Below are 14,496 nucleotides of genomic sequence, written 5' to 3' on the forward strand. Positions count from 1 at the left end.
CGATGCTAAAGATAGTCTGGAAGGCTATTTTAAAGGGGTAGTCAGCAAAGAGCTTTCTGAGGAATTGGCCTTTAATCTGAGACTTATGAAAATAAGGGATCAACTGTGAAAAGAGCTAAGGAAAAGCCCTATACTCATAAAGACAGCTCCTGCAAGTTAAAGTAGAATGAAGACTCTTGTAGCTTAGAACAGTGAGGGAGGCAGTGAAATGAGATGGAATCAGATGAATGGGACAAGGTCAAGGCGAAGTGCTTCGATTTTATTTAAAGTACAAGAAGCCAATGGAAAAAAATTAGCAGGAGAGAGACATGATATCTGATATACATTTTGAAAAGATCATTCTAGCTTTTGTGTCAGAAATGGATAGAGGAGGGTAAGGGATCCAAAGTGAGAGCAGGGAACCCAATAGAGAAGCTATTTCAGTATCCCCAGGGAGGAATAGTGGCCTGGCCAATGGGTATAGGGTTGGAGTTGGAGAAAAGTGGATGGAACTGAAGTATGGCTTGGAGCTAGGATAAACACACATGACGGATTACATGGGGAGGTGGGAGGGAAAGAGAAATAAGGTTGGCACATTGGTTCTGGTTTGAATGGTGGATGTCGGTATTACTATTTGCTGAAAGTGAAAAAAATTCCTTAGAAACACATTTGAGAGAAAATTAAGAGTTTGATTTTGAATGTGATGAGTTTCAAAATTCTCAGACAACCAACTGGGGATGTCAAGTAAGCCGACAGATTTACAAGTATAGAGTCAAGAGAAAAATCAGAGCTGGAGATATTATCATGTTATATTTGTATAGTATATTATGAGGTTGCAACTATTTTTATTACATGTTCTTATAAAGATAGTTAGTTACTTTATTACTCAAAATGCATGAATTTTAAAAATTATTTACTGTGTTTCAGCCTGTAGTAATTGGGTTCGGATGACCAAACTATATATTATCATTTTCAATTAAAGACTCCAAAATGATTAGCCCTCTATAAATGCTCTGGTAAACCGAAACATTTTTTAATTTTTTTTAATATATGCCAATTTTTTGCATCGAAGAACCAAATTTAAAAGGCATGTTAATTTTAACTGCTAAGACATGTAAATATTCAATATCAGCTTTTCATTTTGCCTCTGCTCCAAGAGCATTCTGGTATTGAGCTCTCATGCAGCTACTGTCAGAAATGTTATCACTCGCCACCGAGTATAACAGCCTCCAGGAGGAGAAAGGAACTTAATTAGAAATTTCCACTTCAGATATAATTTATAGTTTATTCACTCTGAGATGTGCTAGAGGGCATTGGAAAAGTTTAACACTGAATGAACTGTTTGTTTTTCTCAAATTTTCAACAAAATACATATGGCACGTAAACTACGTTTGTTTTTAAGCAAAGGAAAGGACCTCGGAGATTTAACTTGAAGCTCTAGATGAAGTTTCTAGATGAAGGAACTGAGGCCAGAGAGCTAAAGAGACTTCCCAAAGTTAAATAAGCTAACAGCAGGTTGGGATTGAAACCCAGGATTTGTAACTACTAGAATAGTGCTTTCCAGAGCATCACAGTTCTTTTCTTCAATGTCTATAACACTAGCACTTATTCTGTGTCTGCTGAGTCTTTACTGAGATAATTTAATACTAACCTAGGTCATTCTCTTACTTTGTGTGTTTCAGGGAAGAGATCATTAATAGCTAATAATTATTTGTTTTATTATACACCAGGTACTGTTTTAAGTGCTTTACATGTATTAGCTAATCTAACTTTATAGCAACTCTGTGAAATGGGTACTCTTATTATCCCCATTTTGTACAACAAGCCTCTTCTACATCTGATTGGGTCTAGTCAGATTCATCTTAGAAACACCAAGACTAAAATGATTATTACTATTAACTGTTTTTCAAACTCCAGATTTATATTTTCCAACTGCCTGTAAAACTGCAGATGTCCTATAAACACAGCAAACTCAACATGACTTAAACTAAATGAATTACCTGGAGCCAAGCCCAGAGAGGTGAGGCAGTACTCAAAGACCTGGCTCCCCAATGGCCTCCAGGGGTCCCCAACCGCTGTGCCATGGATTGGTACCAGCCCGTGGCCTGTTAGGAACCAGGCCACACAGCAGGAAGTGAGCAGCGGGCCAGTGAGCAAAGCTTCATCTGTATTTGCAGACGCTCCCCAATGCTCGCATCACAGCTTCGGCTCCACATCAGATCATCAGGCATTAGACTCTCATAGGAGAACCAGTCCCAGGTGCTGAAAAAGTTTGGGACCACTACTCTAGGGGACAAGTTGTATAGAAGAAAATTCATTATTGGCTAAGGGAGTTGGGTAGGAGGCACTTGATCTTTGCATCAAGTCCTAATGTCAGTCATGGTGTGATTCTGTCTGGTTTCAAGGAGATGTGGCCCATAGGGTCTTTCAGCCTTCATGGGACTGGAGCTGAAACTCAGCTGAGGTCAAGATGGTATCTTTAGTTTGACCAAAACTCTATCTGTGGTTAACAGATCTGAGGCTTTGTTTCTAAAACTGTTTGATGCTGACCAGAATCTGTTGTCCTAAGAGCTGAATGATTAAAGAAGTGGTTGTACAGTATGTACGAAGGTGAAAAGATAAGGCAAAAGAAGAATCAAGTGGATATAAGGCCAGTTTGAATCAAGGAGAAAGAGAAAAAGTCATTTTAAAGAAGTGAAGATTTGGATGGCTACACATTTAACATTATAAATATTATTTAAACTCTATTTGGTTCCCAGAAGTATTTGAGGAGAATAGCTATATAAAAACTTCTGTGTCCTCTCTCAAGTCTAGGCCCCATTTCCCACCCTCATTTCCATTCTCATTCTTTTAGTTCAGGTCTTTATCATCTACCATTTGTAATACTGTAATAGCTTCCAATCTGATGACCCTATTTATGATCACTTAAACCCCAACTTTTCACTGTTGCCATAGCTATTCCCCATGCTCTCTCCTAACTCATATCAAATTGTGTTAAATGCCTCTTAAAAACTCTCCCCTGGCCTCTTATTGACAAAACTTTTCAACCTAGCATTCAAGGTCCACTTTTGCTGGCACCATTTTTCCTTTCTCTATCTTCATGCTCTGTGCCAACCACCCCAACCAACCCACAATTCAAGCTTAAAAGGGTTATTTATAGTGTCCTTGCTTCCCTCACATATATGTGATAAGGATCAGTTAATACACATGAATGCTTTTTTTTTATACTTGTTTGTTTATGTCTCACTTTGTTTAATAAGAAATGTGAAGTGGGAAAGTTTTCTAACTGTAAATCACTTTTGTGATGTTATTTTTAAACCATGGAAATCATTGAAGTTCGAATCGCAGGACACCCTAGAGGTGGTGGGGCCTCTCACCTTCCATTTTCCACAGCAGCTTATCGACTGGCCTCAGTCAGCTAGTGGCAGAGTTTTCAACTGAACCAAGATTTCCACCTCACTACATCTCATCACTTCAGGAAAATGAAAATAGATTGTTTTTTCCTCTTGAGAAAATATGGAGCCTTTACATTTATTTGATTCACTGGTGATACATCTGCTCATCTTACTATCTCTTGTCTCTCTGAAGAAAATAGAAATAGTTCAGATTCTGTTCCAGTTTCTTTCTGCTGCCCCCTGCCACATACCAAACAGACCCCCAGCTGTGAAATAATTTGCTTGAAATAGTCCCCTGTGTTCTGTACTTGACTAATTCTAATTGGAATCTAGTGTCAATTATCTAGACCTTCTCCACTGGGTCACTCCTTTGTATTTTTTAACAATTCAATTAAATTTGTAGTTCTTAGCTACTCTTAGCTATTCCAAGACAATCTTATACCAAATCTATTTTTTAATTTTATTATTGCTAATAAAAGTCATTTTAAAGTCTAGATTTCATATAAAATGCATATGCTATAATACAAATAGCAACTGTTGATCGATTACTTACTCAGTGTACCAGGTGTTAAGTACTTTATTAGCATTATCTCTAATTTTCCAGACGACAATCCAGCAAAATGACAGTTTATATTTGCATTGTTTGTAAGGAAACTGAAGGTCAAAGTTAAGTAACTTATCCAAATACTCAAGGTCATAGAGTTGGTCAGTGATGAGACCAGGATTTGAATCTTGACCTTCTCAAGTGTAAACTCAGTGTTCTTCCCATAGCACTGTTTCCATAGCAGGTAGATGACATAATCTGGGATGGAAAACATCAACAGCCACAGTCAGTGGTGCTGCCTTCTGAGAAGCGTCTCCAAAAGGATCGATTCAGCTTGGGAGGCTTTTAGTGGGGCTGGCAATAGCACATGCCTCCTGAATATTCCCTGTATTTTCTCCAGCACTCCTGGGGTACATGAGTGATGGTGGACTATTTCTCACTTCTAAGCTGAAGATTGGTTATGCATTGCAGCCATAATAAACTCCAAATTTAATAAAGTGTCTTATCATGCCTGTACCACCAAAGTCTTGAGAGTCGGTAATGTGTCATGCTTAGGAATGCAGACTTTTAAACCAGATTGCCTGGGTTTAATTTCTGGCTTTGCCATATATTAGCAGTGAAACCTTGGGCAAGTTATTTCATCTGCCTATACCGCAGCATCTTTCTCTATAAAGTTTGCATTGTTACTCATTCTTACTTCATAGAGCTGTTACGAGGCTTAGGGAAGTTTGTATACAGAAAATGCTTTAAATGCGGCCTGCCACAGAGTAAGCACACATGTCAGCTGTCACCACTATCAACATCATTATCATCATCACCCACGTCATCACCGCCATTTCTCCTACCTCATCTCTCACCTGTTTCCCATTCTCTTTTCTCCCCTCTCTACTCTTCAGCAACAACTATTTTCTTTTCTTCACATGTGCCAGATCGTTTCTCACCTCCGGACCATTGTATGTGCCTCCCTCTGCCTAGAATACGTCTCTGGCCATCCCTCTCCTCACGCCACTGTCTGGATAACTCATTTCGATCTTGTATCTGATGCCACTTCCTCCAGAAAGCCTTTTCACACCTCCTCATACCTTAGCAGGGCCTGCTCCCCTGGGTCCCAGAGCATTCTGATCTTTTCTTATCCTGCTATTTCCTACCACGTGCTAAATTGTATGTTTACCTCTCATTGTCCTCTACTGAATAGCAAATTGTTTGCAATGGCTATGTGTTACACTAATTCACTTTTTCCCTTAAACTGAAAGAGGAAATGACTAAAATTAATATTTTTAAAAAAGAAATGTGTATCAACACCATGTTTAGCTCTAGATACTACACAAAGAACACATTAGAAGGTAATAGCTATAAGTTAACTTTCATGTTGCTGTAATTGACTTTATATGCACTCAGCTGTGTCTGATGAGGTATTAAATAATATCAAGATGCTAAAAATCCCAAAATGGAATGGATGGACTAGAGAAAAAGATTTGCAGAGGCAAATCATCACTTGGTGAGAATGATATAAAGGGATAAGGAAGAGAATGAGTTCAGTTAACCTGAAAAGAGAAAACTATCTTCAAATATTAGAAGAGGACTACATGAAAGAAGAAATCATAGGAAAAAAGAAACCTTCTCTGAACCCTTAGAGGGCAGAACTAGAACTAAATGCTGGACAGTACTAGGAAGGGAAGATCATTTAGATTCAGCACAAAAAATCTTTGTATATTACTAACACCAAATGGAATGGATTTTCTGGCAAGATAATGAGTTCTTCATCGATATGAAGCTAGGGTCACATAAAGCTTAGAGGACCATTGACCTGGGATAATATAGTGTGAATGTATTTTTCACTCATTAATTTGCTTATTCACTCACCTATTCAGTTATTCTGCATCTACTATTTGCCAGGTACTAGCTCCAGTAAGATAAGCTCCTACCTTTAGGAGTTCACAAGCAAGCACATTGTACCAGTCCATTCAGATTGAATCTTCGAGGACTATGAGGAGTTTTCCAGTGAGGAAGGAATGAAAAATTGTGTTCTAGATAAATAAGATAGCATGTGCAAGGATGTAGAAGTGCCCAAATGTGAGAAATGAAAAAAGTCAACGTGGTGGGGGACAAGGGTATAAGATAATGTCTTTGAATGACCTTAAATGTATGCATTGGGGGTCAAAAAAGATCACAAAAGTTCTCCCCATTTCTAAAAGTCTCATTCTATAATATTAAGAAATAGATAATATTTCTGGAGAACATGGAGTTATTTCTGGAGAACTGGAGCCCCAGGCCAGGGGCCCTAGAAGCTGAAGTAGCAAAAATAATGCTCATCTTTTAAGAATAAAAAGAAAAAAGATTGACCCTGGACATTATTCATCTTCACATCAGCATCTGAAGAAATACCTACAACTACTTAAATCAACTAGAAGTCCTAATCTTTCTATCCATTGGTAACATGATTGTGAAAGGATGTCATAACAAATAGAATTTTTTTTCTATGATCCAATGACAATTGTATACATATGGAGATAGCAGTAAATGGAATTTTCCTAGCCTGCCCAAAGCCTTTTGCTTCAGCCTTACATGATCTGATCTTTATAAGCTGGGCCATAATGTCTAAATCAAATTGCTTGGGCCCATTGGAAAACATATCACACTCAATTGTGTGCTGTCAATCTCTGGAAGCTTGAAAGGCAAAATTCAGAATTGGTATTTGATAGCTATACCCCCTCAAAACTGTACAGGATATTAAAGGAAGAACTGCAGAAAGTGGTAAAGAGCTCAAGAGTTTTAGTTAAACTGTTTTAAGTCCTTAACCTCTTCCAACTATTTAACCTTGAAGAAGTTCATGATTCTCTCTGAGCTCAGTTTTCTTATTTATAAAATCAGAAAAACAATTCCAGATTTCCAAAGGTTAAATGAGAGACTGTATAAATATCTCCTATATATATGAGCATGTCTGATAATCAGTTAATATTATCAATGACTATCACTGTTAATCTCAAAAATAATTAATGGCATCCGATCTCCTAGTCCATGCCTCAGAAGAGAAAATTCAAACCAAAGCAGAAAAATAGAAATAATAAGTATATGAGTCTGTGTCACACTTGGTATTTCAAAATGTCATATCAGTGGTGGAAATTGTTTTTGAATGCCTCTGAAAATGTTATTTGAACAAAGATTACTGATTAAAACTTAATATTCAGAGGTAAAAATAAGGATCAGAGTGACCTTGAAAAGTTTGAAAGATTAGAAAAGAGCAAGTATGCTAACACCTAGAGGAAAATGAGCAGGTACACATTGCAATGTGGTATTGTTTGGGATAGCAGCAGCACCAAATGCTCTGCAAATGTTGAGATCCATGGAGAATTAGGCTTAAGATAAACAAGATTTAGTTATTACTGGCCCAGTGGAAAACAAACACGTACATAGTAGGGTAGGGCACACCTGTGACAGGAAAGAAGCCTTGGCTGGTCCTAACCCTGGGCTAACTCTGATGTGACTTTGGGCAAGTTCCTTCCCCTATGGGGATTATCTCTAATGCGTAAGTGGTGGATGAACAAGTTTCTAACGCTCTTGCAGCTCTGAAATTCTGTTTTTCTTTAAAAAAAAATCAAACATAAAGTAAGCCATGTATTATATTCTGTTTTGGTTAATGTCCATTAGATTTTATTTCATCACTTATAATTACAGCTCTTTGAAGAAATACCCACAGCAATAAATAATAGATACTAATTGCTGAATGCCTACTTGTACCAGGCTCCATGTTAAAGGCCACATTGATTTCATCCAACAGCCCTGGTATGTAGATGTTATACCCAAGCTGAGGTTTGAAGAAGTTAATTAACTTTCCTAAGTTACTTAGATATAACTGGTGGATTCAGGATTCAAACCCAGTTATCTGACCCCAGATCCTTTGTTCCTTCTCACTTTTCCATGCTTTCTTAATGCACTAACCAAGAAAAGTTTAGAGGATAATTAGAATATTGAAAGATGTGGAAATCTGATGCTATAAAGGAAAGGTCTAAGAAAGAGTGATTGTCCACCTGGTTCTCACATTAAACACCAAAATATATTCCCATAGATCAAAGATTAAATGGCTAAAAATTAAACTATGGTTATATTAGAAGAAAACATGAGTAATTTGTCAAGTAATTGGAGAAGGAAAGACATACAAAACTCAAAAACTAAAGAGGAAACAAAGTTATAAATGTGATTACATAAAACCTTTTAAACTTCTATATGACAAGAAATATCATACAGGGGGAAAAATTTAAATAGTTAAAATACAATACACAAAATAGAAATACCAAATAAGTAAAAATGTTTGCCATAGTTATCTGAGATGGACCACTAATATTTTAATATGCAGATAAATTTTTAAAAGAGCAAACTATCGAAATAAAAAATAAGCAAAATAAATCAACAGACATTTTATGCAAAAAGAAATTTAAATAACTAACAAACATATTAAAAGGTGCTTATGATTTCTTCATAATTGAAGAAATGCAAAATTTTAAAATACAATTATTTACCTATCAGAATGGCAAAGGTCAAATGTTGGAGTATGTGCAATTTTTATGGGTGTGAGGAAGTAGCCAATCATATAACTCTACAGTTTTGGAGGTAACTTAGCAATAGCTACCAGGAGTTAATACTCATACCCTTTATCCAACAAGTTATTGTTAGGTGATATTTATTACAGTGTTGTATATAATAGCAAAATACTGAAGCAACCTAAGGGCCTGTCTACCTTGCACTGATAAAATAAATTGTTTGACACTGAATAATAGAACACTGCTATAGCTGTCAAAAAGAATGAGACAATGTATAGGAATATGCAAATGAAGAACGCTCTCCAAGATATCTTAATAAGTGGGGAAAAAACAAGGTATCAAATAATGTGTAAATATCTTATTTGTATAAAATTTTAAAATTATAATTTTATAAACCTTATATTCATAACAAAAATAATTGGTTGTATATACAAAAAGCTATCAACCTGGTTACTTTGGAGAGAATAATAAAAGGTAGGGAGAACCTTTTATATTTATGCCTTTTTGTGTTGCTTCATATTGTAATTTTCATATATGTGCATTATGTGCATATATTAATTTTATTTTTTATATCAATATATTATCTGGGCAATAAGATTATGGCCTGTTTTTGTTTTCTTTATTAATTTCTGTTCGTTTAGTGAATAATCATTTTTAAAATGTGTGATAGCAAATTTAAAGAAATGAATAATATACATGCTCTTTGATTAGAAAGTATACTTCTAATAAATTTATCCTTCAGAAACACATTCATAGTGTTTGTGGTAGCAAAAAGCAGATGCAAACCTAACAACATCAACACGGATTGTATTGATAAAATGTTGATACATCCATACCATGGAATAAGCTCTCATTAAAAAGGTAAATCGATGTGAGCTGATATGGAAGACGTCTGAGATACATGGTTAAATAAAAAGCAAAACAAAATAAGATATAGAATTATATGTGATGTGATTCTGTTCATTTAAATAAAAAGGTGATAATATATTTAAAAATATAGAGAGAAAGAAACAGAGATAAAGTCATGTGCTTGCATATGTATATAGTAGATTTCTATAAAGTGTTCTCAAGACATCGCTCATGGTGATTACCACAGGGGTGCGGATGATGAAGTGACTTTTTACTTTTCCTTTTATACCTTTCTGAAACATTAGAATTCATTTACCATGATCAGGTATCATTTTTTTAATAAAAAGCTAACTCGAATTGTTTGAAAAGAGAAGAGATTATTTGGTCCATGACATTTGTGTATTCAGCTTACTGTAGGCAGGAGCTTAGATCAAATTACTTTTCCTGTCTCTTCCGGCTTTCTGAGTCATACTTCTGACTCACCAATGCCTGGATAGTCTCTGAAATGGCTGTCATCTTCTCGGAGTAAATCTGAATTCTGAGGGCCTGTTAGACTCTAAGACTTCTTTGAGTCTAACTCTAAGAAGCAGGAGAGAATTGAGGCTTGGACTGGTAATATGACAATCACTCAGCTAATGAGTGGCACAACCAGACCAAGCCTAGCTTAGCGGACTTCCCAATTTACTATGTAATCAATGCTCTCATTAAGGAGTTCACCAGAATAGAAAGCCAGGGAAGAGGCCGGAAAAATTACAAATGTTAATAAGGAAACTTTAACAAGGTTATTATGAGAGGATCAGAAGGTAGAATTGATGCTCCAAGCCTGATAGGGAAACGCAGTGGTCACCCTCGAACACACACCCAATGTCGTTGTCAAAGAGGATTGATGAGAGGCCCAATAAGATTCTACACTTCATGTGTAGATACACTGATGAGTTCTTTTATTCTTTTTCACAAACGATAGCCACCTTCCCTGTAAATAAAAAGAAGCAGAATTCTGATATCTATAAAAACCTAGCTGTGTGTAGGTTAGAAAACTGGACTTACTGTGTGTTCAGTCGAAGCAGAAAAGCTTCCTAGGAGCTTGTGTTGTTCTTTGTTCCTCACCCTATGTCCCTCTCCTGGGGCAGAGAGCCCTGTCATTGAAAAGCACCCAGTAATTATATTGTGTTGACTCAGACTGAATTGATTCGAGGAAGATTTTAGCTTTTGCTTCTCTTCTCACTAAATTTGACTTCAGAATAATTTTTCCCTCATGGCAGAGCTTTGTGCTTGTTTTTTAGATGCTCTGTTTTTCTCCTGGCATGGGCCCCAAAATGGGAGTTCGCAACAGCAACATAAACTCCAGACATTCTTTATTTCATTTTGTCATAATTCATGCTAGAATTGTGCATGAGAAATGGGGCAGTTAAGTTTATTTTGGAACAAGGCTCAGGGCTATCTAACCAAGCTCAGAATGACAGGACCAGGCACATTACCAAAGAGGAGGATTTGGCGGACAGCCAGCCCCATTCCATACAGTCTCCCCAGAACCTCATCTGAATATATTAATCTGTCAGCACATACTTATCTAGGTATATTACATGTGTTCTTCTTTGTTTTCCTGTTTTTTTCTCCAATTTTGAAGGGTACTATCTACTCCAGAAATCCAGGAAACTTACAGAAGCATATTAATTGTACACGCTAACATCCCAGTGGACGTGGGTACAAAAAAGTTTCAACCCCGTCAGACCATAGCACAAACACCACAAGGTGAAATTTCATTTGTCAGCTAACTAAAAGTTCTCAAGAGCATGAAACCTACTAAGTTAAGACTCAAATGCCTGGGTCTCAAATGCATGAGAAGTTTTGAGGCAGGTGACATAATCTTAGACAGCCTCTCGGTGAGGGAAAATGTTTTTATTCTTTCTTCCTGTCTTCCAGGTGAATGGCATTGACCTCCGTGGAGCATCCCATGAACAGGCTGCTGCAGCACTAAAGGGGGCTGGACAGACGGTGACAATTATAGCACAATACCAACCTGAAGGTCAGTAAGAACTCAAACTTCTAATGTTTCGATATGTTAATATATGAATGTGTACCTTCATTTCTGGTCACCTGTATTAACCAGTCACCACCAACAGGGTTTAAAAAAAAAAAACTTATTGTAAAAAAAAATCGATGTTTCATACCTCAAAAACATGAGGTTTTGTTACTCTTAAACTTCCAAGAAAAATTAAACAGCTGGAAGGCCCTGTTTGAAATACGAATTCCAATAAATAACAACTAACGTCAGCTGTACTTTATTTATATACTTAATCTGGTACACCCCTTTGGTCAACAATGAATACTATAAAAACAATTAAGATTTAGGAATCAAGAAAGAGATTTCATGCACAGAAATAGACCATGATTAGTAAACCAACCATATTCTCTCCTTGTGGCATTAACTCCTAACCCTAACATGGTTTTGAGAGGTCTCTGGTGTAGATTTTCTTTCTTTTCTCTCTTCCTCTCTCTCTCTTTTGTTTTTTGTTTTTTTGTTTTTTTTCCTTTCTGCTACTTGTTTGGAATATATCTCCATAAACCCTGAGACTTGATTAGATATCATAAATTAGATTAGCTGACTGAGACTTGATGAGATATTCTAAATTTGATTAGCCATACCCCGCTCTTTGGTTTGTTTCAACATCTGTTTCTGTGATCAAATGAGGTTCAATGAGACAACTGGGATGTTATCTATTATATAGTTGATTTCTTAGCAAATTTGTATATAGGTTGCGCCTTTGTAAACGAAACACAGTTAAGCTCACCATTGTGGGCTACACTTTGTACAAAAAAAGAGGGAGGATATAGCTTCTGTCTTCAAAAAGTGTAGTTAATTGCTTTTGGTCTACATGGTTAGCAGAGAGGAATATTAAACAGTCAAACATGAAAATACAAGATGCCACCAAGGAAGAGCTTTTGTGCATGTGGGTTCATAGAACTTTGGCTTTTCAAATAAATTTTTAATGGCAATTGGCGTATTGTTTTGGAAGACTGAGGTTTACGTCTTGCTTGTGACATCTTAAATTTTACCATTAATGGCAGCCAAACACACGTTTTACATGAGAACAGAGAAAACATTCCGCTACATGTATTTTCGTATATTGTCTTCACGTTACCTGACTTTAGAATTAGAATTTGCTATGGCTTTACAAAAAACAAACAAACAAAAAAATTATGAAGTGCTTTCTCCTATTGCCCTAGCCCAGATGTGGCTAAAGGGCTGGCAAAGAGAGGATATGTAACTGCCAAAGAGGGAGGATAACACCAAGGGACTGGACCATGTTCTTCCCAGACAGTTTGAGAAGTCATCTACTGCTTAAGAATTAGTAGGTATGTCTTCTAATAGGAGTAAATGGCTCCAAAGTATCCATTGTAAAAAGAATATGAAAAGATCTGGATTAGCACAATTTGAAAAAACAAATTCTACCTCACATAAACTTTTTCACAGGAATTCTTCCATTTTCTTGAGCTGTTTTCTTTTGCTCTCAAACTCTGTGTCCTTCCTCTTAATCTGGCACATGGTATAAATATCCCTGGTTGTTTTCCTGTTTCTGAAAAATTTCATCTCAAACAATTCTGCAAACTGGTAAGAGGGTCAGAACTCTAGTTACATCAGTTAGAAGCTCTTAATAGTGAAGACGGCCATTCAAATAACCTTGAACAGAATAATTTCAAGTTTTAAAGGCTACAATAAAGGACAAGCATGTCCTAGTTCTATCAGCATAAATATTCATCTTAAGCTTTCTTACAACTTAGTTTCCTTTAAGCAATATACTTAATTTGGATACTATGCAGTACTTCATTAAGATGCCTGTTCAAAGCATATCTTATAAATGATATAAATTGATATTTAAAATGCTTCTAAAGAAACCTACGAATAACAACAACAAACATTTCAAAATGCTAAAATGCAGTTCAGATTCACAGAATGTCTTCCTTATTTTAGTATTCTAACTGCATTCTGATTTGTTACAGCTTTAAATCAATTTAAAATGTGGTCATGAAACACAAAGCAATCATTTTCCCCCTTGGAAAATATAATGTGAAACTAAGCCTTAATTTAACTATTGTTTGAAATGGAAAACTAATTAGGTTGTCGTTTAGGTCATTTAGAGACATTTAAAGTATACAATATCTTTAGAAAAAAATGAAAAATTTACCTTTAAAATAACGAGTGAAAAGAAGAGTCTGCCATGACATTCCAGAGGGAAATTCTCACCAGGTCCTCTTCATTTGCAGCAGTATTTTGAGATGTTTTTACTAAGACAGATTTTATTGACATCTCTTAATATGATCAAGAACCACACTTTTGGTGAATAAGTTTTTCATTTACATTAAAATGCTTTTACCAAGAATATTCTAGATGCTTCACTCAATATTACTAAATATTCAAAAATTTTGTCCTTAGCCCAGCCTAAGCCTTTGTCTTTAAGGAATTTTTTATCTTATTGAGGAGAAAGAACTGAGACAGTTAACAGAGATAAGTTTCTAATGCCATAGGACCAAAATTGTATGATAATGGTCCCATCTCTAACAAATATGAAATGTCAGAGAAGGGATAAACCTGCAGGAGCAAGAACAGTGCAAAGAGAACTTTGTGGAAGTGAGAGAACAGATCCAGACCTTACAAAAAAGGTGGGACTTCCATTCTGGGGAGGAGGAAGAAAGAATATCTTGATAAACTACATAAGATTGTGAGCTCCATTCATACAGACATAAAACCTATATTTTGTTCACTGATAAATATATCTTCAGTGTTGTGCTATAACTGGTATTTTTTAAAGAATTGCTGAATTAATGAATAAAAGTTTACCATTTTTCAGTACTTGAGTTTCCATTTGAAGGTAACCGAAGACTGCAGAGATATACTTTACTAGCACTTTTTCATTTTTGTTTCAAAGCAGAAAATAAGTGTTAAACAAGTGGGTGTTGCAAAATATAAAACCATTTCCACTGTGTTTTTCATAGCACTTAGCACATTTTTTGAAATAATTATAAATAATTTATAAATATTATAATATAGCAATAAATGTCTTCCTTAGTAAGTTTCACTGCCCAAAGAAAGGCCAACGTTGTTATATTCACTTCTGCTTAATTCAGACTTTGGCACTAGTTGTCTAAATTACTCTGTCCATCATCGATCTTATTCAATGTCTAGTTCTAG

At 35.9% G+C, this 14,496-nt stretch overlaps 1 protein-coding gene across 28 annotated transcripts in view; it reads left to right on the forward strand.

Annotated features, from left to right (window-relative positions):
- DLG2 (discs large MAGUK scaffold protein 2) overlaps positions 1–14,496 on the forward strand; it is a 1,668,408-nt gene that overhangs the window by 1,386,104 nt on the left and 267,808 nt on the right. For all 28 annotated transcript variants that reach the window (XM_036221811.1, XM_036221806.1, XM_036221807.1 and 25 more), the window contains one exon: positions 11,229–11,331. In XM_036221811.1, the coding sequence (XP_036077704.1) occupies positions 11,229–11,331 (103 nt within the window). The remainder of the gene's footprint in view (positions 1–11,228; positions 11,332–14,496) is intronic.

Source organism: Rousettus aegyptiacus, unplaced genomic scaffold (assembly GCF_014176215.1).
Source record: "Rousettus aegyptiacus isolate mRouAeg1 unplaced genomic scaffold, mRouAeg1.p scaffold_m13_p_5, whole genome shotgun sequence".
Taxonomy (NCBI): domain Eukaryota; kingdom Metazoa; phylum Chordata; class Mammalia; order Chiroptera; family Pteropodidae; genus Rousettus; species Rousettus aegyptiacus.